This window comes from Camelus bactrianus, chromosome 3 (assembly GCF_048773025.1).
Source record: "Camelus bactrianus isolate YW-2024 breed Bactrian camel chromosome 3, ASM4877302v1, whole genome shotgun sequence".
Classification (NCBI taxonomy): domain Eukaryota; kingdom Metazoa; phylum Chordata; class Mammalia; order Artiodactyla; family Camelidae; genus Camelus; species Camelus bactrianus.
This window is the reverse complement of record NC_133541.1, coordinates 106,322,996-106,347,654: the sequence shown is the minus strand read 5'-3', so window position 1 is coordinate 106,347,654 and position 24,659 is coordinate 106,322,996. Positions and strand designations below refer to the sequence as shown.

At 41.1% G+C, this 24,659-nt stretch overlaps 1 protein-coding gene across 2 annotated transcripts in view; it reads left to right on the top strand.

Annotated features, from left to right (window-relative positions):
• The window catches only part of HTR4 (5-hydroxytryptamine receptor 4), a 260,433-nt gene that overhangs the window by 213,091 nt on the left and 22,683 nt on the right, over positions 1–24,659 (top strand). For both annotated transcript variants that reach the window (XM_074360903.1, XM_074360904.1), the window contains 5 exons: positions 410–535; positions 1,805–2,005; positions 19,533–19,686; positions 20,641–20,682; positions 23,226–23,794. In XM_074360903.1, coding sequence (XP_074217004.1) covers positions 410–535; positions 1,805–2,005; positions 19,533–19,686; positions 20,641–20,682; positions 23,226–23,794 — 1,092 coding nt within the window. The remainder of the gene's footprint in view (positions 1–409; positions 536–1,804; positions 2,006–19,532; positions 19,687–20,640; positions 20,683–23,225; positions 23,795–24,659) is intronic.

Below are 24,659 nucleotides of genomic sequence, written 5' to 3'. Positions count from 1 at the left end.
TGTCAGTGGATAAAGCAGATAAGTTCCCTGCCTCATGGAGCTTACAACCTAGTTGAGTAGATGCATCAAATAGGAATCAACCAAATACATTTCTGAGCACAAGCTGAGGTAAGTGCTCTGAAGGAAAGCCTCAGGTTCTCTGATGCAGAATCACTGTACAATCTCAGGGTAGTTGACTCCCCTCTCTGAGCCTCTTCCTTCTCATCATGTAGGAGTTAACTAGGATAACACATAAAGCGACAGGCACAGACATTGGCATATGTTCACACAGTAAATGTGTGCTGCAGCTGCTAATGGTGAAGTGACCTTTCTAAAGATGAATTAGGAAAAGATTAATTTTCTTTCCGGTGTCTCAGAGTTTCCTTCAATTCTTTGTGTTTGTGTGTGTGTGTGTGTATGTGTCTTCCAGTTCCAAGGAGGGTTTTGGGTCTGTGGAGAAGGTTGTGCTGCTCACATTTCTCTCAGCGGTTATCTTGATGGCTATCCTGGGGAACCTGCTAGTGATGGTGGCTGTGTGCAGGGACAGGCAGCTCAGGTGAGTCACATGAGGCAACCTCGTGAGGAATCCTGCATGGAGTTCTGGGCTCTCCCTGGAGAGCTGGGGTCTGAATTAATAATTTCCATTGTAATTTGTAATTATGAAAGGAAAAAAAATTACATGGAAATGATGTTTGGAAAATGGAACAGGGGAAAAAATCATGCATAATCCCATAGTTCTGTTCTGACGTAACCAGTATAAACATGTAAGTACATTTCGATCCTGTCTTTTTTCCAATGTTCAACTTTGTTTTTCTGTAATAGTTGTGATCACTATATATACAGTTGTTGAGAGAACATCTAATCTAACCTCCCCACTTCGTTGGTTCAGAGAGAGAGTAGCTGGCTAGTGGCTGATCTAGGATTTATACCTGGGTCTTTTGCTCTTTCCACTTCATCCTTCTCAGCCCTGGCTGTAATTAGAACCTCTTGAAGACCTTTTAAAATTACTAATATGTGGCATAAGTATGTTCCATGTAATATTTGGGATATACTTATACTAGAAAATTATTCATTGTTTATCTGAAATTCAAATTTAACTGGGCATCCTATATTTTATCTGGCAACCTTGAGGGTGGGTAGGTGGGTTAATCACCCAGAATCTCTGAACTAACTGACCTGGGGTGAGATTTGGTACCATACTTAGAAAAATTTACTGGATGATTCTAGTGTGCAGCCTAGATTAAGAGCCACCAGACCATAAAAGGGGACAAAAGATGCAGTCCTACCTCATCTGCTGCCTTCCACACATGTGTTAATCAAGACAGTGTAAAAACAAAATTCTGACAAGTGTTGAAAATGTGAGACACATGATAGTGTGAGTGGGAAACTGGAATTTGACACCATTTGTGTGTGTATAGGGGGGTACCTTGGGAGGGTTCCTGAGAAGGACCAAACCAAGGCTAAAGAGCTGATGGGGTGTAGCTAAGCCATCGGTGGGGAGAGAGAGCATCCTGGAAAGACTCTTAAGAGGGACTTCGTGCACAGGGGGCTCAAGTCAGGCCAATGTAGCCATAAGGGAGGGAAAGGGAGGGCAAGAAAGGGCTTCTGGTGTAAGGGAGTCTGGAGAAGTCCAAAGTGGCCAGACCATGCATGTGATGGAAGGGGAAATAATCTCACAGAATGTTTCACACCTCACTTTTCTTTCATCCCTCCCTTCTTTCTTTCTTTGCTTCCCTTTTCCCCTCTTTTCTCTTCTGCTTCTTTCCCCCTAATCTTATCCCTTGTCCCTCTCCCTGCCTCCTCCCTTACACTTTTTCACCCGCAGGAAAATAAAAACCAATTACTTCATCGTGTCTCTTGCCTTTGCGGATTTGCTGGTGTCAGTGCTGGTGATGCCATTTGGTGCCATTGAGCTGGTTCAAGACATCTGGATCTATGGGGAGATGTTTTGCCTTGTCCGGACATCTCTTGACGTCCTACTCACAACAGCATCAATTTTTCACCTGTGCTGCATTTCTCTGGATAGGTAAGGCCAAAGCCGTGTGCGTAGTGGATTTCCATACAGGAGACAACAACCTGGTGGCTTTTGGGCTGTCTTTGTTTCTTCCCTAATTCATTAGAGGAATGAATGTCAGAGAGGTAAATCTGGCTACTCACTATTCATTCAGTCTGCAGCTTTTGTACACTGCCCACTTTTAGTCAGGCACTCTCTACGGCCCTGCAGACACAGAGGTGAGTAAGGCCTGGAACCCGCTTGCAATCTACATAGTGTCAGGTACCGGCAATCACATTTCCCATAGATAGAGCTCTCAATTATATACTGATGGCATGAACAAATCTGAGGGTGCTGAGAGGCAAGAATTAATCTATCTGCCCAGCTGGCAGCAGGGTGGCTCAGAATGATAGTGTTCTGTTTGAACACGACCTTCTGAAAATGTGCCTGCATCATAATTTTATATGCATCTTTAGGTATGTGCCTGTGACTCTGGAGGCTCTTTTCCAGAAAATTATAAAATCCTCAGTAATTGTTTGCTTTTTGGACCCATGGCTAACATTTTATTACTATTGCATAACTGTGGTTTTTTTTTTCTTCACATTTGACTTCAGGAGCCCTAATAATTTCCAGCTTTGCCTCATTTGTTGGAGGTATATGTTTATCATTTGTATCAGCACTTTTCATTTTCCAGTTCCTGCTCAGTTGTATTAATTAATAAAGGCAGAATTCAGTTTAAAAGTCAAATGATTACTCGAACATATGCTACTATCACTTAGTCTTATCTTTTGGGGGTAGTTCCCAAAAGAAAGCATGGTGTGAAAATCATATGTTATCAGAATTGCTGGGGAAAATCTCTTACTGTCTCTTGAGTAGTTCAGCAAACCCCATTTTTCTCCCTAGTCGTGGGATAGGTGACTGTTCCTTTAATAGAGAAATAGGGAGACTAGTTGACTTATAATTAGAGATTGTGGTGTGTTTAAAATATATGCCTTTATACACTGAAATCAGAGTTTTCCCAGATAATTACTCACACTGGAAAAATCCTTAGGGACTGAAAGCAGGTGAGGGAACAGCACACTCAACACCTATTTTTATGGGACAGGTGCTTATTGATTGGAATGGCAGGTGTAATGGTCCGCGCTGTTTGCATTGAGCGTGTTCTCTCTTTCTTGCTCTGCCATGAACGTACAGATGAATGAGTAAGTTAAATGCATGAATAATGAGACTCCACTCAACAACTAGAGATAATGGCATTGGTAAAACTGAGCTATTGGTTGACAGCCAGAACCACAGTGTCACAGTTTGAAATTTGTGTTTATTTAGCTTATTTACAACAATCTGACTTCATGGCCTGAGAGATTTTTTAAGACAGTATATTCTGTAAAAAAGTTCACGTTAGAAAAAACAAAATGTGAGGAAGTATAAAATATATGGAAATCCTGCAGGGTAGCCTGCACGTGATCATTGCCAAAATAAGTGATGAGACTGTAAGTGTTACAGGAACTTGGAGAAGGCAAAGCTGGGGAGATCAGGGCAACTGGAGGTAACCCTGAGGTTTGGCCCAAAGCCAGGGGAAGATGAGAACTGGGTGGGGAATGAAGAATCGGGGGAGTGTGCAATCATCTTCCTGATGTGGACAGTTTACTTGGGGCAGCCTTGAGAAAAGAATTGAAGGTTTCCTAGGACAGTTTGGCTTCAGAATTCCAGACTGACTGTCAAGTTCTTCTGAAATTGTGAAATTTTCCCTGAGTAGGCCTGAGTTGTCATGAAGCAGAATGGGCTTGTCTCTAAGAGCCATCTGCTTTAGAACTGAGGTCTGGGTTCAAATCTCAGCTCAGCCAATTTTTAGCTCTGAGAATGGCAATAAGTTACTAAGCCTTTCTGAGTCTCAGTTTTTTCACCTCTAAAAATGGGGGCAATCACACCTATTTAATAGGATCACATTTAGGTTTAAGTTAGATGATCCGTTTAAGGCATAACATTGGCCCAGTTTGGCACAGCCCTCAATGTTAGTGAGTGTTAATTTCAATTTCTTGTAACTGTTTGCACAACCAATGATCTTTCTTACCAAACTTGGACTTCTTTCTCAGTGAATAGCTTCTCCAAGCAGCTGCCACATCCAGAAACTAGGTAGTTATTCTTAATGCAGTCTTTCCTTATTCCCAACATTTACATAATGACCAGTCCTATTGATTTTCCTTCCTAAACAGATCCTAAACTATTTCTCCCCATGTCTACCATCCTAGTCCAAACTAATATCCTCTCTTGCGTGTCATGGCAACAACCTCCTAATTTTCCCCCACATCTGTTTTATCTCCCTCTAATCCGCTTGATACTTATAAGATCTCACAGCCATCTTATAACACTGCAACTCTGATCTCATTGTTCCTTTGCTTAAAACTCTTCAATGGCTTTTCATTGCACTGAGGACAAGACCAAACTCCTTGGCCTGTAGGGTTTTGTTCCCTCTGTTTCCAGTCTGTGTCCCCAGCCTCACTGCATGACCTTCAGCAGCCTCACTCTCTAGGCTGCACTACCTTGACCTTCTTTCTTTTTTTCCAGTGTTCTGTGTTCATCCACCACAGGGCCTTGGCTCATACCTCTGCCTAGAAAGCTTCTTTGCTCCATCTTCTCTTGCATGTCCTTTCACATTTTAGCTCAATCCTTTCTTCCTTGCAGAAGTCCTCTCTACTCAATCAAACCTGTCATTCTCCTGTGAGAACTTAGGGAAATTGTGATTAAAACCATAGTTAATTTCTCTTTAATTTTTTCTTAAATGTCTCTATCTTCCCCAGTGGGAAAAAACACAAGGATATGAGTAAGAACAAGACCCCCACCCTCATGGAATTTACCTTTTAATTGGGAGATTGACAATTAACCAGTAATTACATAAACACTGATTTAGGTATCTTGTAAACACCATTGAACAAATGGAGTCTTGAGCACATCTGCTTTTTGAGCAGTGCTGCCAATAATTCCATTTCCTTCTCTGATAGTGAACATCAGAACTCCAACATCATAAGTTAAATACAGTCAAGTGGTTTGTTTTCTTCTGGGAGCTTGGAAAGCTTGCCAGTTATCTCCATCATTCCCTGTCCCAAGAGTGATATTCTCCTTGAGGTGGAAGTTCCACTCTGATGTTACAGGACATTTTAGCCTGAAAGAGTATGATTGTATTTATCATCTAGCTTCTGTTTTGCTGTGTTCCTCCCAGCATGACAGTTGGGTAGGGCTGGGCTGGGCTGAAGTACAGAGTGAGTGTCTCAGGGAGGTGTGATGTTACCGCTTGCCATGTGGCTCCTGGCAAGATGTTGTGTCCTCCTCTCTAAAGCTGCTCTGAGTCTTTTGGGTGACTGACATAGGGTAGTGTCTCTCAAGCAAGAATAGTCATAACTTGGTTCCTAATTCCACCTAGATGGCAGACCCCTGGAGCAAAGTAAAATGCAAGGTTCCATTAATATTATAAGATGCATTTCTTCAATGAGCATTCTTCTTCCACTGTGCTTCCTGGTGCCTTGAAAATTGAATCCTATTAATGAAAGTTTATTGACTCATTAGAAATAATTTCCAAAACATAATTAAAATACATGCATCATATAGTATGGGTCAGGGAAGCTCAAAGACTGCATTAAAGCTTTACATATAATTGATAATTTTAAATCTAAGGTTCTGGTAAATGAAAACTAACCAAGTATAATAGAGTACTGGTTTAAAGTGGAATATAGTGCAGCTGTTGAAAACCACGAGGAATAGATATGTGTATTGTCCCAGAAGGATCACTGGTATATTATGTGAGGAAAAAGGCAAATTTCAGACATTAATGTTTAGAGTAATTCTACTTTTGTAACATAAATATATAGATGTTTGTATCTGAGTGTCCATGAATGAGTGAGTGTGAGAGATAGTAAGTATGAATGAAATTGTGCCAAATTGTTAACAATGGTTATATGGGGGCAGTGGGAGCTGTACTGGCTAGGCTGGACGGTCATTTAGATTTTAGTTGGGGCCCTCTGTTATTACTAATTTCTGAAATATACATTTTAAACTTTAGCTTTCTCTTTGCTAGAAGTTAGCACTCCTCAAATGTGAGAGTATCCGCAGTAGCCTCTTAGCTGAGAGCGTTCCTGGGACAGCACATTCCTCAAGTCACTGAGAACGTGAGGACTTTGGTGGTAGGTGTTCCCTCTGAGGTCGGAGCAAGGTGGGGAGCGTGGAAGTCTTTCTGACCAGCATGTTCTTTCTGCTTTCTCATGAAATGCCCTAGATTCTCCCGCAAAGGGAGCCCTCGTATCTCCTGTGGGCAGATTCTTTCTCCTGAGGACCCTCACGTTTATCTTCTCTTCACTCCCTGCCAGTTCATGATCTTGTGTTTGATCTACAAGATCTTTTCTAATCATCACAGTTTAAAAAAAATCATAACAATAATACCTGAGCATTATTTTTAAAATGCCATCATTTCACAAGTAGAACATAAAAATGTCCCCCATTCTTCCTTTCCTTATACCCTAGGGTTAACAACTTTAAATAGTGGCCCCCTGTAAATTCGATTCATTTTGTATGCAATAAGCAGACTTGTTATGTGAGTATATTTTTAGTTTACTCAAATAGATTTATGTTTTAAATAAGGCTTTGAGGAGAGCTTTCTCTTTACATATCCTAAGGAATTTCCTGAGTGCAGTGTTCTTATCAACTTGCTTATCATGTCATATATTAGTAAGATCTTTTTCAGCAGCGTGTGACAGAAAATAAATTGATTGGTTCATAGCTGAAAAGTCAGGGCTCAGACATGGCTCTTCAGGGTTTGAATACTGTCATGTAGTCTAGCCCTCTCCCTTTGTATATGTCTTCATCTCCTCTTTGTCTCTTTCTTTCCTTCTCTTTTTCTCTGTATCTCCCTCTCTACCTCGATTTCTCTATGTATGTTTCTATCTTTATATCTCTCCCTCTTTGCCCCTGTGCTGTTTTCTTGTTGGCTCCATTCTCAGTCTGGTTTCAGAAAAACAGCCATTGACAACATGAGTCTTAAACCACCCTTAACTCATGAGTGCAAGGAAGAGAAGCCTAAATGCTGTTTCTCATGGAAGAACTTCGGTTGGCTTTGCTTGAGTCAGATACTCTCCTCTTGACCAATCATCGTGGTGTGAGGATGACGCATCTGGTTGCTGGGCAGAGGTGAGGCACTGTTGCTGGTTTTACCAGAAGCATATGTCACAGGAGAATGGCATTTCCCTCTGGAGAGAGGGATGCTAGGCAGACAAAAATAGCAGATACCAACTTCTCTTACGCTAAGCAAAGGGGGCTTCCAGGTATCTTTACGGAGCCTCCACAACAAGACAGGTGTGTCATTCCCGAGTCTTCTTTATGCTAAGCCAGGTCTCTCTAGATCCCTCCACAGGCTTCATATTCCATGCTTTTCAGACTTTTAGTCATTCTGATGCTCCTTCTCTGATCACGCTGTACTTCGACGTACATGCTCAAATGCAGTTCCCTTTTAAAAAATCTATGTCACTTCACTGAGTATACCATTCTCTATAGCATTGCAAAGTTTTCTCTTTGATGTGTCCAACTGAATTGTCACTCTTCCTCTTGGCAGCCCAGGAACTTGATGTGTTTTATCTGCAAAATTTCTCCAACAGTTTCTCAGTCACAGATTTTCTTTTGAAACAGATTTGCTTGTAAAACATACAATTCTGACTCAAAGATTGCATATTTCATCCTGTGCTGGAGATAAGTGTGCCTGCATTTCTTAATGATCTCCCTGGAGCATAACTCAATTTTATAAAGTGTAAATGAAAAATGTCTGTCACTGTGAACTCGTGTCACACAATTACATTTGTTTTCCCAATAGGATTGAAATACATTTCTGCAAGGAATGCATGTTATAAGTTATCCCTTCTTACATACTCTTTGGGGGCAAGGCCATTACCTAATGGTGATATTTGTTAAGTTGAATTTCATGCTAGGGGATATGAAATCTTATTTTTATAGTCATTTCATCCAGTATTTATTGAGTGCTTACTAATTGCTGGGAGCAGAGCACTGGAAGAACAGTGGTGAATAATCAGAAAAGCCCTGAATCACAGGGATTTTAGTCTAGTGGAGAATACACATAGTAAATAGGTAATTACAGAAAAATTATATAGTAAAATAGAGTAAGGAAAAGTCAAGGAATTTGTTGGAGCACATGACTGCCAATGCAGGGAGAGCTCTCAGAAGTGATACTGAAGCTGGGATTTGTGGATGATGCAGATGCCAGTAAGTGAAGGGGGAGAGAGTGAGGTACGGAGAGCAACAGTTCCAGAAAATAACATATGCAAAGCTCCAGAGATTTTTCGGTAATAGAGGCTCAATTCTTAGGTTGTTTTTCAGGGCTTTCCCCAGCATTATCCTCAGTCTGTGTCTTTCCTATCTCAACTCCCACCCATGAGTGTCTGTTATCATTTCCTGAGTGTGCTGTGTTTCCTCGTAACTCCATGTTGTACCTGTGTCTTGAGTTCCTTTTCTTCTCCTGGTGAACATCCAATCCTTCTTCACTACTCAGATGTGTCAGCTTGTCCACCAACTGACTGGGTTTCATTCCCAAAGATGTATTGTTTCTTTCTCTGAGCTCGCTTAGAATGTTAAATATAAGCATTGCAGTGATCACTCATTTTATTGGTTTACTGGTTTCTTTGTCTCACACTAGACTACCAGCTCCCTGAGAGTCAGTCTTCCTCTCATCTGTTCCTGTGTTCTTACAAGTCCACAGTGGCCATTCCAGGCACATTTAGCTGAGCCTAGAATGCTCTGAGATGTGACTTGTGGTTGTTTGATATGACTTTGGTGTTAGTTTTTCTACCCTTTTAGATGTCCCAATATAGCAAGTGGTTAAGAATGAGGCCTATGGTGCTAGGCTGCCTGGATCCAATCCCAGCTTGACCAGTTATCAATTGTGTGATCTTGAGAAAATGTCTTATTTTATTTTATTGAGTTATAGTCAGTTTATAATGTTGTGTCAATTTCCAGTGTAGAGCACAATTTTTCAGTTATACATGAACATACATATGTTCATTGTCACATTCTTTTTGGCTGTGAGATACCATAAGATCTTGTATTTATTTCACTGTGCTATACAGTATAATCTTGTTTATCTATTCTACATATGCCTGTCAGTATCTACAAATTTTGTACTCCCAGTCTGTCCCTTCCCACCCCACTCCCCACTGGTAATAAGAAGTTTGTATTCTAGATCTTGAGGAAATTTCTTAAACCTTCTGGATTTTACCTTCTCATCAGTAAAATTGTGTCCATACTAATATATTCCATCTGGAGTTAGGGAAGACTAAATTACTGAGTGTATACAAAGAATATAACTTAGTAAGCATTCAGTAAATGTTAGCCACAAGTATTATTCCAATATTGCTTTCCTTTCTAAATACAAATTCCTGGTGGCTATTGTGGGCGCCTTCCCAGACACTGATAGTTGTCTTTTTCCTCCTATTGCATAGCTGAGTGTCCTTCAAGATTACACCCTCAGCCTTCAAAGCCCTGGGTATCTTGCCTCTCTTTTGTGGAGAGCTCACTCATCCTGTGGCTTCACCTGCACCTCTGCCCTTGTCCTTCCTGCAATGTTGTCCTGTGCTGGGTCCTCCGGGCTCTGTTGAACAGGTAGCTGCCTGTTCAACATCTTGCCTTAAGCATCTTTCTCTCTTCTCAACCCAAAGTGGAAATTTCCATCATAAACTAATATCTTCTTCCTTTTGTACATCACAGTGCATTTACTAGTCACTTTTTAGTCATTTAAGTGTAATTCTTTGAGGGAAACTTTTACTTATCAACCATGACCAGCCAGATGCCAAATCATAGCTATATTTCTATAGATAACTTTAAAATCCATCTTTCTCCTCCTTGTTCTTTTTTTTTTCCATCCCATTTCTGGATTATTTGAAGTAGCTTCTTAATTAATATTCCTATGTATTATCTTATGTCAGCTTCATCTTTAAATATGTCTTTTTCTGTGTGATCTCAGCTCAGAAAGCTTATAGGGCCTGCATATGCATGCTTATACGGCATGGACTTTGACAGCTGTGAGTTTTAAGTCCCAGTTCTACCATATCCTGGCCATGTGATGCTGGGCAATTAGAATAAATTCTCTGTGCCTTAGTTTCCTCATATTTAAAATATGGATGATGAGAGCTGTCTTTCAGAGTTGCTGTAGGAATTATATCGAATTATATTTAGCATAGAATACACTTCCTGACACAGAGTGTACTCTCAAACAATGGATGGCATGTAAAGCAGAAATAGTCATTGTAGCAGAAAAGTAAGTGGACAATTGTAATACAGTTAGAGAAATACTATGTTGCAGATATATACAGAGTGCCGGGGAGGGAAAAAAAAAACAGGCCTCAGATGGTGAGCCAAACCCTATCTCTGACAGAAAAGAGTCTCCTCCTGTGCTTTTTGGGGCCAGAAAGAACCTTCCAAGGGATGTTACCCTTGGGTTGAATCTGAAAGGGTCAGTGGGACAGTTATCCAGTATCTGCTAGCAGACTGATCAATTCATATGTGTCATAAAGTATACCTTGGTAAGGTAACCTTTGTGTGTGTCCTGTTAACTCTACTCAAATGTTTCCAGCTGACATTTTTGGCCGATGATCTTTTTTCCTTTCATCTGTAATCACTCCGAAAGACACCTACCTAGACAGCTGATATCCCCCTCCCTGCAAGTTTTCTTACTGTGAAGGTCTAGAAGTGTGTTTAACAGAGAAGAACATAGTATAATTAAATCTGCAGGTTGCACGTGGGATTATGATTCTTGCAAAGGCTTGATCTGATGTCCTGCAGAAGATCTCTGACTGGAAGGTGTCTCTCCCTGTCCCCACACCCCTACAGGTTTTCCTTCCTGGAACCCACAGTTTTGTATCCGCTCTTGGCTGCGTTCTCAGCCACATTCCTGTCCCTGGCTCCTGGTGAATGTCGCCGCCGGGGTCTCTTTATTGATCCTCCAGGTGACTGGCAGCTTGTCAAGCCTCTTGGGACCAGAGGGAAAGGCCTTCAGGTTTTTCATGAAGCTACTGCTGCTTTACTCCCTTCTCCACTTCTCCAAAGTGGGACTGAATGAACTAAAATATAACAAAACCAGTTACTAAGAGCAGAAAAATAAGTCTCTTGCTCTAGAGTTCTGCCACAAAACACGGATCACTTCCTGGAGGGAAGACTACAGCCCAGCGAACCCCACAGTTACCCCAGACTATGTGTTACCTGTTTACCCCTGTTGTGATTGTCTGTTGCCATAATACATGTACCCCAAAACTTAGTGGCTTAAATAATAATGTATTATTAGATCTCACAGTTCTGTGCATCAGGCACTTGGGCTTGTCTGAAGTTATTTGGTGGTATTTAGCTGGAGACTGGACAGGCCTGGAGGGCCCAACACAGTGTATCACACACATGGCATCTTGGTGAGGTCATCTGGAAGGCTGGGCTCAGCTGGGCTTCTCTCTCTGTCCATGGGGGTCCCTATTTGTGATCTCATATTGATACCTATTAGATTTTTTATGTGACAGCTCCTGGTTCTGAGAAACCAAGAGTCCTCTTAAAAACTGGGCCTGGGCCTGGGCCTGGCATCCAGCACTTTTAATGTGCTCTATTAGTCAAAGTGATCCCAGGGCAGCCCATTTGTGAGCGAATGGGGCAGACTCCTCATCTCTGGTTGGGAGAAGTGTCAAAGAATTTGTGGCCACCTTTATTCCATTACAACTACAACCTCTTACCAAAACTTGGATGTAACCTATACCCTGTTTACACACTAGACAACGGAAACACAGAAAGACTCAGAGTGATTTGTCCAAAGTCATAAGAAACATCCATGAAAGAGCTGGGACTAGAACTTGCTGATTTGATAGCTAAAGGCAGAATGTCCCTTGTCAATCCTAAGTTTACTGATTCAGTGGAGTTCTTCATCCCCTTATCTTGAAGATGAATACCTTGTGCTTTTTACATTAGGCGTTGTGGAAAATAACCATGGTGAAAGGTTTCTGTTTTCTGATTCCATTCCAACACTGAGGTCTTAGCAGCCAGCTGCTGCTTCATCCTTCTCTCCTATGGTTGACGTTTCTTTCTTTCATTGATCTTGATTAGAGATTTGGTCTCAGTGATCACTCAGGATGCTGTCTTTAGCCATCTCAGATAAGAGGGCTGGACCTGGAATGGGTCCATCAGAGGAGGCTACACATAATCAGCTCCACTGATTGCAGCCAATATGGTCTCATTGTTTCCATTCACCTTTAGAGACCAACTCACGTATCTTTTTGTTTCTTAGAATCAACTGCCGGGAGAGATGTGGAACGCGGTGTCTTCTATTTTATTTGTCAAATAATTTAGGGGCCCTGATTCCAAAGTATATTTGAATTTGTTTACAGTAGCGTTTATGAAACAAATATATGTGTACATGTAAGATCAGAGGGGCTGGGAGTAAAGATAGTAGCTGCTGTTTGTTAAGCTTTATGTGCCAGGAACTTTCTAAGTTTTAAACATATTATTCCATCAATTTTCACAGCCAATCAAAGAGGGGAACATAATGTTCCCCACTTGACAGACGAGGAAACTGGATCTTGGAGAGGTTAAGTAACTGATCCTGACAGACTGATAAACAGACTAATAAATGCTAAAGGCAGAGAGAGTTGGCACCTGGATGCAAAGACTGCTAAGATCCCTGGCTCTGAGATTTTAGGGTCCCAGGTTGTTCTCCTTGCTCTTTCTGCCTTCCCTGTGGTTGCAAAGGCAGGAAGTGAGGAAGAGTTTTCTTAATTGCAGGAGAAGCAGGGAAGTGATTAGCATGGAACTTAAAATATACTGCTGCCTTCTAAGAGTTGTCAAAGTAAATTGTGTCCCCAGAGACATTTAAAAGCAATTTGATCACATATTTACATGTGGCTGCGGATGGGGAAGCTGGTGGCTGGTCTACCAAAGGGGATTTTAATGTAGTTTTGTGAGCAATACTTTGAAGTGTTTTGCATAAGAAATTACTTTGTAAATACCCTTGCTACATCTCAGATAATCTTGGCCATCTGGAACCTCACTTGTCATTTGAACATTCACTTAACCACTTTGTAAAGGTTTTCTAGTTACAGAAGAATGGGAATTGTCCAATGGAAGTCTAGAGAATAGATCTTATAGATTGCTCTAGTCCCGAGATGAAACACAATTGCTTTCTCTGATAAATACTATGCACTTAGCCTGTGAACTGACTACACTTTCTCTTGAATTTGTTGTAATTCAGTTCTTTTTAGTAGAGCATGTGGCAGTGTTGAGTGTGGTGGACATTTTTCAGTTCAAAAAAAACTGTTGTTGACTCCTCCTAGCATAGCATTCAAAACCTGGAAGACAGTGGTTCTCAGAATGTAGCCCCCGAACCACCAGCAACAATATCACTTGGGAACATATCAGAAATGCAAATTCTTGGACTGCAGTCAAGATCTACCTGCAACGGGTGTTTGAACAAGCTCTGCAGGTGATTCTGAAGCACACTGTGGTTGGAGAATCAGTGCTCTGAGACCTGCCCCCATCCAGTTAACTTGTACTCTTTTTATATTTATATGGCTATGTAGATATATGGATATATATGTGTGTGTGTGTGTGTGTGTGTGTGTGTATCTCCATAAAATTTCCTGTCTCTGGGCCTTTTTCTGCACTCTTCATAGCCCCTGGATTACACTTTCGCCTCCGCCATTATTACCCAGTCTCTAAAATTCAACTTAAAATATACTTTTTGTAGAAAGCCTGTCCCCATCCCCCTGCTAGAGCTGACCTTTCACATCCCCATAACTTGGTCCCACACTTTAATTGGTTGTGATGAAAGGTTTGCTATTCATTCAGCTCTTTTGTGAGCATGCTCTATATCTAGTACATACTAGGCATTAGGGATACAACTGTGAACAGGCCAACATCTCTGAAACTTATAAATCAGTTAGAGATAGACTTTTCTCACCTCCTGTCCTAGCTCCTTGGTCACTCATTGTGCAGGGGTCTTGTACTGTACTGCTGGGTGTCCCCCAGCTTGTATTAAGTTAGGGTGGGCAGAGTGGAAGGTGGTGTACTAATCTTCTCTGGTCTGTGTAGAATGCATCAGAATATTGTGCTCTCCTTGTGGCTCCCACTTCTAGGAGGGATGGACACTACAGCACATGCAGAGGGCATGGGGCCCCCGCTGTTGGTGAAAATCACCTCCTCTGAACCGGTTTCTCAATTGTGTCCCTACTGTCATTGTAGACCACATGATTCTTTGTTGGGTGAGTTGGGGTGGGTGCTGTCTTGTGCCTTGTAAGATATTTAGCAGCATCCCTGACCTCTACCAACTGGATGCCAGTAGCATCACCCTTTCCAGTTATGACAACAAAATACGTCTCCAGAGGCTGCCAAATAGCCTTTGGCAAACAAAATCAACCCTGGCTGAATACAACTGGGCATATTTTTACCTGCAGAAAGTAAGACTTCAGAGGAGTGCAAATATTCTCTCCAGAAGTCTGTGCGACCACTATGCAGAAGAAGAATTAGAGACAGAAGTTTTAAATTGAGCCAGAAGGTAAAACTGAAAGTTACAGAAAATCAACTTTGGAGGAAACTTTTTAACTTCAGGATGGCCTTAAGTTTAGAATGCACTGTGTAGGACTTGGCGAATTCCCACTCCTTAGTGCATTCATGCAGGTTTGGATGTACCTCATTTTAGAGGGAATTTGAGGATTTGAAGATTTTGAGGATCCTTCAAGTTCTGAGATTCAGTGTTTTTATGTTTTGATTGTTTCTAAAGTGGCTTGTAAAGCATTAGAATAATCCTTTGGGAATTTCAGGGAGGTGGCAGAGTGAAGTGATAGTAATGAGATTAACATCCTGGCCCTTGAGTCAGGCTGCCTGGGCTGGATCCCAGCTTGTTTCTTACCACTTGTGGGATGTTGGACAAATCCTGACATTTCTCTGTTTGTTTCCTCATCTGTGAAATGGGTGCATTTAGAATTCCTGTTTCAGAAGTATTTGTGAGGACTAAATGAGATAATACAAGTAGAGCTCTTAATAAGTAAATGGAGAGTTGCTCTTTATTAACTTAAGCAGCACATTTTGCCTAAACTCCAAAGAACTTGCAGATTTAACTAACTACTTTTGTCTATTAGTGTCTTATGTGTGTTTTGGGGATGGTTCATAATGCAACAAATATATTTATTATTAGCATGGATAATATAATCCAAATATAGATATTAAAAAGCAACTATGGTAGGTAAAAATGAAATTATCCCATTTCTGTCTGGTCCTCGATCTATAGACAAAAGCTAGAACTTTAAGGAAGCTCCATTAGTTAACATTGAGACTCAATATTTATTAATCTTTTTACTCAGTGATATTTACTTTCACATACTTTAGATTCTTGAATGCAGCCTTCAAGAGAATGTCTTTTTTTTTTTTTTTTTAGATTCTTTGCTAGAAAGCAAAGATTAGAAAGATATGAGGAAAGAAATTAGAAGGACATTAGGTGGCTTATTTATGGCAGCTGTTTCAGAGGTGCCAAGGCCTTGGACCCATAAAGTCAAGTGAATGCTCTAATTTGAGCTCCAGATAAAAACCTTATATTCTCGACACCATGCTGCTTGAAAATCAAATTATGTTTATTATAAGACATGGCACCAGACTGAAGATGTAGAGGAGAATATTTAAGTAAAAACACATATGGAGACACAAGTTGGTATTTTTCTTATTCATCTTTCCCTATCATTCACAATTCAATCATTCTAATAAATAAAGAGTATAAAATTATTTTTTCCCCTATTGCTAATTGTTAAAGTAGAAAATAAAGGATTTTTTCCCAGGCTTGCCCAACCACCCTATATTATGCAAGAGTAACTTTCTAAGCTGTCTGTGCAGGAAACCATGGCTGTGTCCCACCTTAGCCACCTGGGGAATGAGCTGTTCATGCAACTTTATTCCAGGCATTCATTGTCCAGGACACAAACTTTGTACGTAAATGTGTACGGGATTGGTAGAATGTGTATCCATCCCCCTTAAAGTTGAACTTTAGAAGGAAACCTGTCACCACTATTTATTTCTCTGTAGAAGCAGCTTCTGGTAGCCTAGGGTAATGCAAATTAAAGTACAGAACATTTAGGCAGCAGAAATTGGGGAGATCTTATTTCCCACAGTATGTTCATCTTGCCATGGGAATCAGACAATCTCCCTGGCCAAGCTAGACTGAGAAAGAAAGGCTTTTATAACAATATTAAGAACATGAGTATAACCATATATTCAAAGTCCTCTTCTGTAGATTCTATGGTCTTCCCAATATAATCGTCTAAATATCTACATCCACTTATGGAAATCGGAGAAAATCTTCATCTTTCTTCCTCAGACGTACCTTTCGTCCTGCAAGATGTTTAATTTGGCTTTGTCTTTTTGAACTTTTGGATTTATATGAGACTGGAGATCCAACCAAAATTCCTAAAGGCTTGTCTTTACCCAATGTCTTGGCACCATTTCCAAACCTCAAAAACTATAAATTGTACAAATTATTCAGCAAAAATAGGGCAGCGTCTGTTGTTCACTTATCCTTTGATTGACTTCTTTGGGTTGGTAAATGAAAGGATGCTATGGTTTGAGCTATGATCTGGAGGTATATTGAATAAAAACAAAGATATTCTTACTTAGAACTAAGCCTCTATGAAAGACCTGGCATTCAAAACCATTTTTACTGAGGCAAGATTCTTTGGTTGCAAGTAATCAAGACCGCCTTTAGCCAACTCTGTTAGCTTTTGTGAAAGCTGTATTAACAAAGCACCACAAACTATGTGGCTTGGAACAACAGGATATTTATTATCTCACATTTGTGGAGGCTAGAAGTCTGAAATCAAGGTGTCAGCAGGGCCCTGCTCCCTCTGAACCTGTATGAAAAGGATTCTTCCTTGCCTCTTCCTGGCTCCAGGTGGTTTTTCTGGCAATCTTTGGTGTTCCTTGGGTTGTAGAAACCCCATTTCAACCTTCCATCTTCATATGGCCATCTTCTCTTTGAGCATATCTGTCTATGTCTAAATTTATTTTTATAAGGACATCAGTCATATTGGATTACGGCCCACTGAATAGCCTCATTTTAATTTTATTCCCTCTCCAAAGATCCTGTTTCCGAATAAGGTCATATTCCAAGGCACTGAGGGTTTGGGCTTTAACATGTCTTTTGGGGAAGGGAACGCAGTTCAGCCCCTAACATCAACTTCAGCAAAAAAGGAATACAATGGGAATACAATATGAGATGGCTTATTTAATCAGAGGAAGAGCTGTAGAATGAGGACCCAAAGCGGCAAGACCATGGCTTCCCAAAGATTCAAGGAGCAGGAGCCACGCTCAGCCCCACTAAGAAGCTACTGTGAGGACAGAGGGGCCTCTGCCAACTTTCTCGTGTTTGCATCATTCTGCATGACATTTAGAGTCCCAGGATAGTCTGATTGGGTCACTCCCTGGCTGGAAAAGTCAGGGTCCCATGATTTACTTTCCCAACCACACAGATGGCAACAGAGAAGAGATTATTCCCAAGGATTTGGGATGCTCTGACCAAGAGAAAGGAGGAGGATGCTAAATGTACAAAATCTAATCTATGTCCTCTAGCAGGAAGTGAGGAAAGGATATTTTCATATACTCCAGATTCGTCATCTCTGTTAATAAACATGATAATTATTAATGTAGCCATTCAGAAAAATGTGCCACTGTGATACAATTTGCCTTTCTTACAAGTCAGGGGTGTGGAAGGAATTCCAGCTATTCATGATTATATCCATTACTGACTTATATTTAGTTAGATTTGGCTACCATGTCAGTTTTACAGATAGAGAAAATGAGTTCCTAAGTAAGTTCCTCTCCCATTCTTTGGTCTGTTGTCCTTTACACTCTGGACATCCCACGTCTTGCTGGCCGCAGGAAGCTCTCCGGCACAGTGTGGCCAGCTGCTCCTTGATGCCTTGCGGGGAAAGGTATTGTTCTCCCCTCCCTGCTCCTGAGGCACTCTCTTCTTATGCTCCAACACGGAGCTCTCCTCATCCTACCCTCTCTCCCAACTCATCCTACCTCCACTGCTTCAAAGAATATAATCGTTGTATGTGTTATGCTCTGAATTAAGAAAAGAAGAGGTGGGAAAAATTAACAAAATGAACTGCATAAAATGAGGAATGTAAGGGAGTGGCTCATCATTAAATAGTATAAAATCTTAAAGACTAGACTTAGCCTGCAGGCTCTTTTTGCACTTTTGCTTTGACTCTTCCAAAGACAGAAGCTGATAGACCTACCGTGGTATTTTGCCTTTTGTCAAATGCCAGGAACTTCCTGGGCGTGGAAGCAGTGGTCTCCAAGACTGAAATAACATACAAGAAGCAGTCTGGGAGTTAGAGACAAGATCATTGAGTAGGGCAAGTTGCACCTCTGTGTAGAGGTAAGAAGAAAGCTAGTACCGTAGGCAAAATCTGGGTTGAAGAAAGGGTCCCATGAGGAAGATCAGACCCTGATAAAGGGGAATGAGGTTGGTGGTTTCTGCCAGTAAGTAGAAAATGATAGACCAGTAAACACTCAGAATTTTACATTCTTGGCATCAGAGAAACAAATGTTTCAGCCCATAAGTAACAGATGTCAATTCTGTTCATGGCTCATAAGCCAAACCAATTACTTGCCCCCACTCAACCACAAGGAGGTCAGGAAGTGCATGTGCCCAAAAGGGAGAACTGCACACACTTAGCAAACAGCAGGAATGACTTCCACTTGTCAAAATGCAAACTCCAGGTCCCCCCCCCCCCCAGTAGACTCTAATTCAGGGGATCCTTGCTATTTAAGTAAGTCCCCTCAGGTGAGTGATGCAGGGGAGAAGGGTAGAATCTCTGGACCACAATTTAAGGGACACTGACTGAGAGCATCACCTCAGTATAGGTAGGTGACCAAGAGGATGGGGACAAGTCTGAGATACTGTTCTTAGAGCTCAGATGTAGGGCCAAACCTGGGTCACCTCCAGTTGTTGTTCAAGAGGACTACAGCTGTCTGGACACTGAGGCCCAGAGGGCTGGACAGGAGCTTCTAAAATGCCCAGGCATGAGGATAGTGTTGAATCTATGCCTGAAACAGAGCAGACCCTCAGGTGTATGTCGAGCTCCTCAGGTACTGGGTGGGCAAGAGGGATATGGGGCCAACACCTGGCAATGGTCTCATATGTGTGACCTAAAGTTTAAATTTACAGTAACGGAAACTCATCGGCCAACATAACGTTTTATTGTACAATTGTTTTTTCTTTCCTCTGTTCGTTGCCCACTTCTCTCTCCTTTTTCCTCCCCGTCCTCTGCTACCCACTCACCTCTCTTTCCCCCCATTGTTTTCTCTTTTCTTCTTTCCTTATTTTTATTCTCTATTTCCCATCTAATTTTCCTCTTTCCCCAATATTTCCTCTTCTTTTCTCCCTTCTCCTCCCTACTTCTTCTCCCCTCTTCTCTCTCATCATTTGTGTTCCCCTCCTTCTCCCTCATCTCGTCCTCTCCCGTGGCACCCACCCGCTCTCTTCTCTCTCCAGGTATTATGCCATCTGCTGCCAACCCTTGGTCTATAGGAACAAGATGACCCCTCTGCGCATCGCGTTAATGCTGGGAGGCTGCTGGGTCATCCCCATGTTTATCTCTTTTCTCCCTATCATGCAAGGCTGGAATAACATTGGCATACTTGATTTGGTGAGTACCTATAAAAAGCCCACTGGTTTACAGTCTTACTATGTTTGTTTGCTTGAGATTCTAATAAACAAACAATGTCAGATTGAGTGATTATTCTAAGAAAGGTTCTGATAGTGGTCTGAGTAACAGGCAATAACAACAACAACAAAAAAAGGCAGGCTAACATTTTTAAAAGCTTACTGTATGTCAGAAAATACACTAAGTACATACATTCCTGACAACATCTCTTTGGGGAAATTATAATAATTTCCCCTCGTTTCACAGATGAGAAAACTCAGGCTTAAAAAAGGTGCAGTGACATGCCCAATGTCATACAGCTAGTGAATAACAGAACAGGCATTCAGAGTTTAGCAGGCAAGCCTCCAGAGCCTGAGGTATGTGATGTGCCCCAAGAGGCCTTCATCCCGTTTCATGCTGTGACTCTGTAAGGCTTACAGTGACCTACAGAAAACCTATCATGGGGGTAGGGGCTTCCAGAGAATGAAGGGAGCCCTGGGCAAGGAGTTGAGAGAGCTGGACCCGGAGCCCAGCTCCTTCACTGACCCACTCACTAAAGGGTCTGTGATGGGAAGAGCCATTGGTCCTTATTGGGGAACAGTGTCTTCCAGAGGGGCAAGAGAGCAGCACGTAGCTCAGTGCCAGGCATCTGCCAGCCCCTGTCCAGATGCTCTTTTAAGAGTCGTCCAGCTCTGACATACTGTATTTGTAATACCAGATTTGTAACAAAGATCGAAAGCTATGGTCTGGATCCACTAGGAGGGATATATATTCCCTAAAGAAGTTGTCAGGCAGTCATTTTAAAATGGATCCCAGGACGGTGTCAAGGTAGGAAGGGGAATGGGAAGGAGAGATTGAGAGTGAGCTCCGGCCCAGGAGGACCAGTCAGAGTAGGAGCTGCCCCTTCTTCTCTCCACCCCATTCCTAGCCCCTAATCTTGCCTTATTCTTTGTCCAGGGAAGGATATCCAAACCAAGACTGGGCCAGGATTTGCATGTGGTATGTCAGAACAAGAGTGCCTTGGGCTTCTGAAGGAAATGCTGGGGACAGAGGAGTGGAGAAGTGAAAGGGGATCCGTACAAGGGAGACTGTATGGATATTTTCTTAACTACTATCCCTCTTCTTTCAGACTTTCAGTTTTAACATTCTTGGGGGAAATGAAATTCAAATTTCCAGCAGAATAATAATAATAATGGCCAACGATTGTTGAATACTTACTATGTGCTGAACCCCATGTTAGTATAATCATTAATCTCCCTCAGGCCTCACAACAGTGCTATGATGTAAATCCTGTCATTGTCCTCAGGAAACTGAGGATCAGAGAGGTTACGTTATTAGCTAAAGTAGGGAGCTAACTGGTAGGGAGTGGTGGTGACTGTATCTAAGCCCAGGCTTACTGGACTCCAGAGTCTGTGGTTTTATGTGTGTGCTAAACGTAATCCCTAACGGAGAAGACCTCTGGGAGTATAAGCTTCTGTGCATCAGAACTTGTAACAAGGGCCCAGCACTCCTACCCTCTGATGTAGAGTGTTCAAGGGAAATAACTAATAAATTATTTTCCTTTGTGAGAGTGAGATGGAAGCATCTCCTGTTTATTTCATATAACTGAGGAATGGGGCTTCTGCTTTCTATTAACATGCCTAGTATTTGCTCCATGGTATTGTAATTGCATTTCATATCTTTTCACTCATTTGCACGTGGCATCTGCCTAGAGAGAAGCTAGCATAACCTACGTGTTCACAATACATATACAGTCGATCCTCATTATTCACAGGAATTAGGTTCTATAAAGTTGCCACAAACACTGAATTGGCAAATCATGAATCTTTGCTCCTAGACAAGATACAGGCTTAGGTTCTCATCACTCTCTGGTTGTCAGCCAATCAATGTGTAATTTATGTTGCTTGTAAGAGAGGCCCATGAAATAGAAGGTGACAGAAAGGTTGAAAATAAAATAACGGAAAAAATATAATATCCAAACACTAATGGAAAGAAAGTTGGTGTAGCTGTACTGCTATCAGTGATAAAATAAATTTATGGCAAGTAATATTGAGATAGAAGGAGATTTTATAATGATGAAATTGTCAGTTCACTAAGAAGGTATACTGTTACCTTACAGTATACTGTAAGACAAGATAGTAAATGCACGCACAGTGAATGAAATGGTGTATTGTCTATCATACATGTTATTTATTTATATCTCTATTCATATGCATATTCACAGTGGTTGCAGGCTGACCTCAGGAAGGGAAGTGTCGTTGGGTTACACAGCCCTCTTCAGCCAAAGACTGTTCCTAGAGAAGGCTGATAACTAAAGAGTCATCAGCAGGCAGAGTTTATAGTTGAAAGAGAACTATTTCAGTTTTTAAGAGGGATCTAGTGTATCACAGTATCCAATACAAGTGAGGTTTAGTTCAAGAATGTAGTATAATCGAGGTAATTCTCTGTGTTAATAGAAGAAAGAAGGGAAAACTCACACGATCATCTCACTACTGCCAAAAATACATTGACAAAATTCAATATCCAGTCATACTTTTAAAAAACTCTCATCAAACTAAGAACAGAGGGGTACATTCTTATATGAGAAGAAGGCATATTCTTCTCAAATAGAGGGCATTGACAAACTTACAGCAAGTATCATACTTAATAGTAAAATGTTGAAAGTTCTCCTAAAACTGGGCCTATAACACTGGGGTCCACTATTACCAGTTTCATTCAATATTATACTGGAGGTCTTATCAAGTTCAATATGCAAGGAAAATGTTATTAAGATTGGAAAGCAAGAAATGAAATTGGCATGATTTGCAGATAACATGGATGTTCATGGAAAAAATTTATAATAGTCTAGAGATGAAATATTAGTTAGTGACTAATCTAACAGAGTTGCTGGATACATAGCCAATATACAAAGAAAAAATTTCACTAAGTTCTATATACAACAGACAATTAGAAATAAGAATTTTAACATGGTAACATTTGCAATAGGATAAAAAAAATACTTAGAAATAAATCTAGCATAAGATGTGCAAGGCATTTACACAAAAATATAAAATATTACTGAAATAAATTTTAAAAGACTTAAGTAAAGGGAAAGAACTACCATGTTGTGAATTGGAAGACTTAACATTGCAAAGATACCAGTTTTCTTCAATCATTCTAACTCCAGTGAGAATCCCAGAAGATTTTTATGGAAATTGATAAGCTAGTTCTAAACTTTATATGGAAAATATGAAATATAAGAATAGCCAAAAGCATTTTCCTTTTCTGCCATCATGGTTTTGTGTGCCATAGGCTTATGAGAAGAAAAAGAAAAGCTTTGCTGATAAACCTTCTTCTTTCTTCCCTTTCCCTTCACCTTTGTCTTTTATTCATCCCTCCCTTTCCTTCTCTTTTCCTCTTCCCTCTTTTAACTTCTTTTTTTTTTTTTATCATTTTCTCTTTCTTACAATTTTTCTCATTCCCTTCCTGCTGCTGCTGCTTCTTCACTTTTTCCTTCCCTATCTCCCTCCCTTCCTCATTCCCCCTCTCTCTGCAACTCTCAGATAGACAAAAGGAAGTTCAGCCACAACTCTAACTCCACGTACTGTGTCTTCATGGTCAACAAGCCCTACGCCATCACCTGCTCCGTGGTGGCCTTCTACATCCCGTTTCTCCTCATGGTGCTGGCCTACTGTCGCATCTATGTCACAGCCAAGGAGCATGCCCACCAGATCCAGATGTTACAGCGGGCAGGAGCCCCCTCAGAGGGCAGGCCCCAGCCGGCAGACCAGCACAGCACTCATCGCATGAGGACAGAGACCAAAGCAGCCAAGACGCTGTGCATCATCATGGGCTGCTTCTGCCTCTGCTGGGCTCCATTCTTTGTCACCAATATTGTGGATCCGTTCGTAGACTACACTGTCCCTGGGCAGGTGTGGACCGCATTCCTCTGGCTTGGCTACATCAATTCTGGGTTGAACCCCTTTCTCTACGCCTTTTTGAACAAGTCTTTTAGACGTGCCTTCCTCATCATCCTCTGCTGTGATGACGAGCGCTACCGCAGACCTTCCATCCTGGGCCAGACTGTCCCCTGCTCAACCACAACCATCAATGGATCCACACATGTGTTAAGGTGAGTGCTTCGGGGCTTGTTAGATTTTGTTCATTTGCATGACTGAGAAGAGGTAACTTTCCAGGTTTTTGTTTCCAGATGGGTTGTTCTTGAAAACGTGTGCAGTATTTTCAAAGATAAAAGAAAATTCTGCCATCTGGTAATAGAGTAGTGGGCAAGGGCTCAGCAGGCTCTGGGGGAGAATGGCCTCCATTCAAATTCAGCCCCCACAGTTCTTTGATCTTGGGCAAGTCATTTAACCATTCTGAACCTCAATTTCATTAAAAAATAAGAATCATAATCATGATTTCTACGTCATAGGGCATTTGTGTGCATCAGATTAGCTAAAGTGTGCAGAGCACATAGTTCAGAGTCTGACACCTAGAAAGAAGTTAGTAAATGTTATCCGCTCTTATTTATAGGTAGTATTTTAGGGTGCTGGTTGAAAGTGTGGTAAAATAGTCTTTATTTTCACTCTCAGTGACACTAATAATCATTTGTATAATTTTTCTTGGTTCTTTTTACTCTCTTCAGCTGTAAAAAAAAATGATAATAATAATATCCATCTTATAGAACTTTTATGACAGTTAAGCATAATGTATTACTATAGGGACTGACACATAGTAAGTGCTCATAATAATGTTTGAATATTAGTAGGAGTAGTAGAAATAGCATATAACCTGATACCCTAAGATGGCCATAAAATAACATGATAAACTAATTAAAACAAATACAGTGATAAACATGCAATAGTAATGCCCTTTGATAAATGGTATAATGGAAGTATACACGATGCAGAGTAGGGATGTGAGTAAGAAAGAAGCTGATTTGGCTACGGGAATCAGGGGAAACTTAACAGAACAGCATTTTATAAGAATTTGAGACT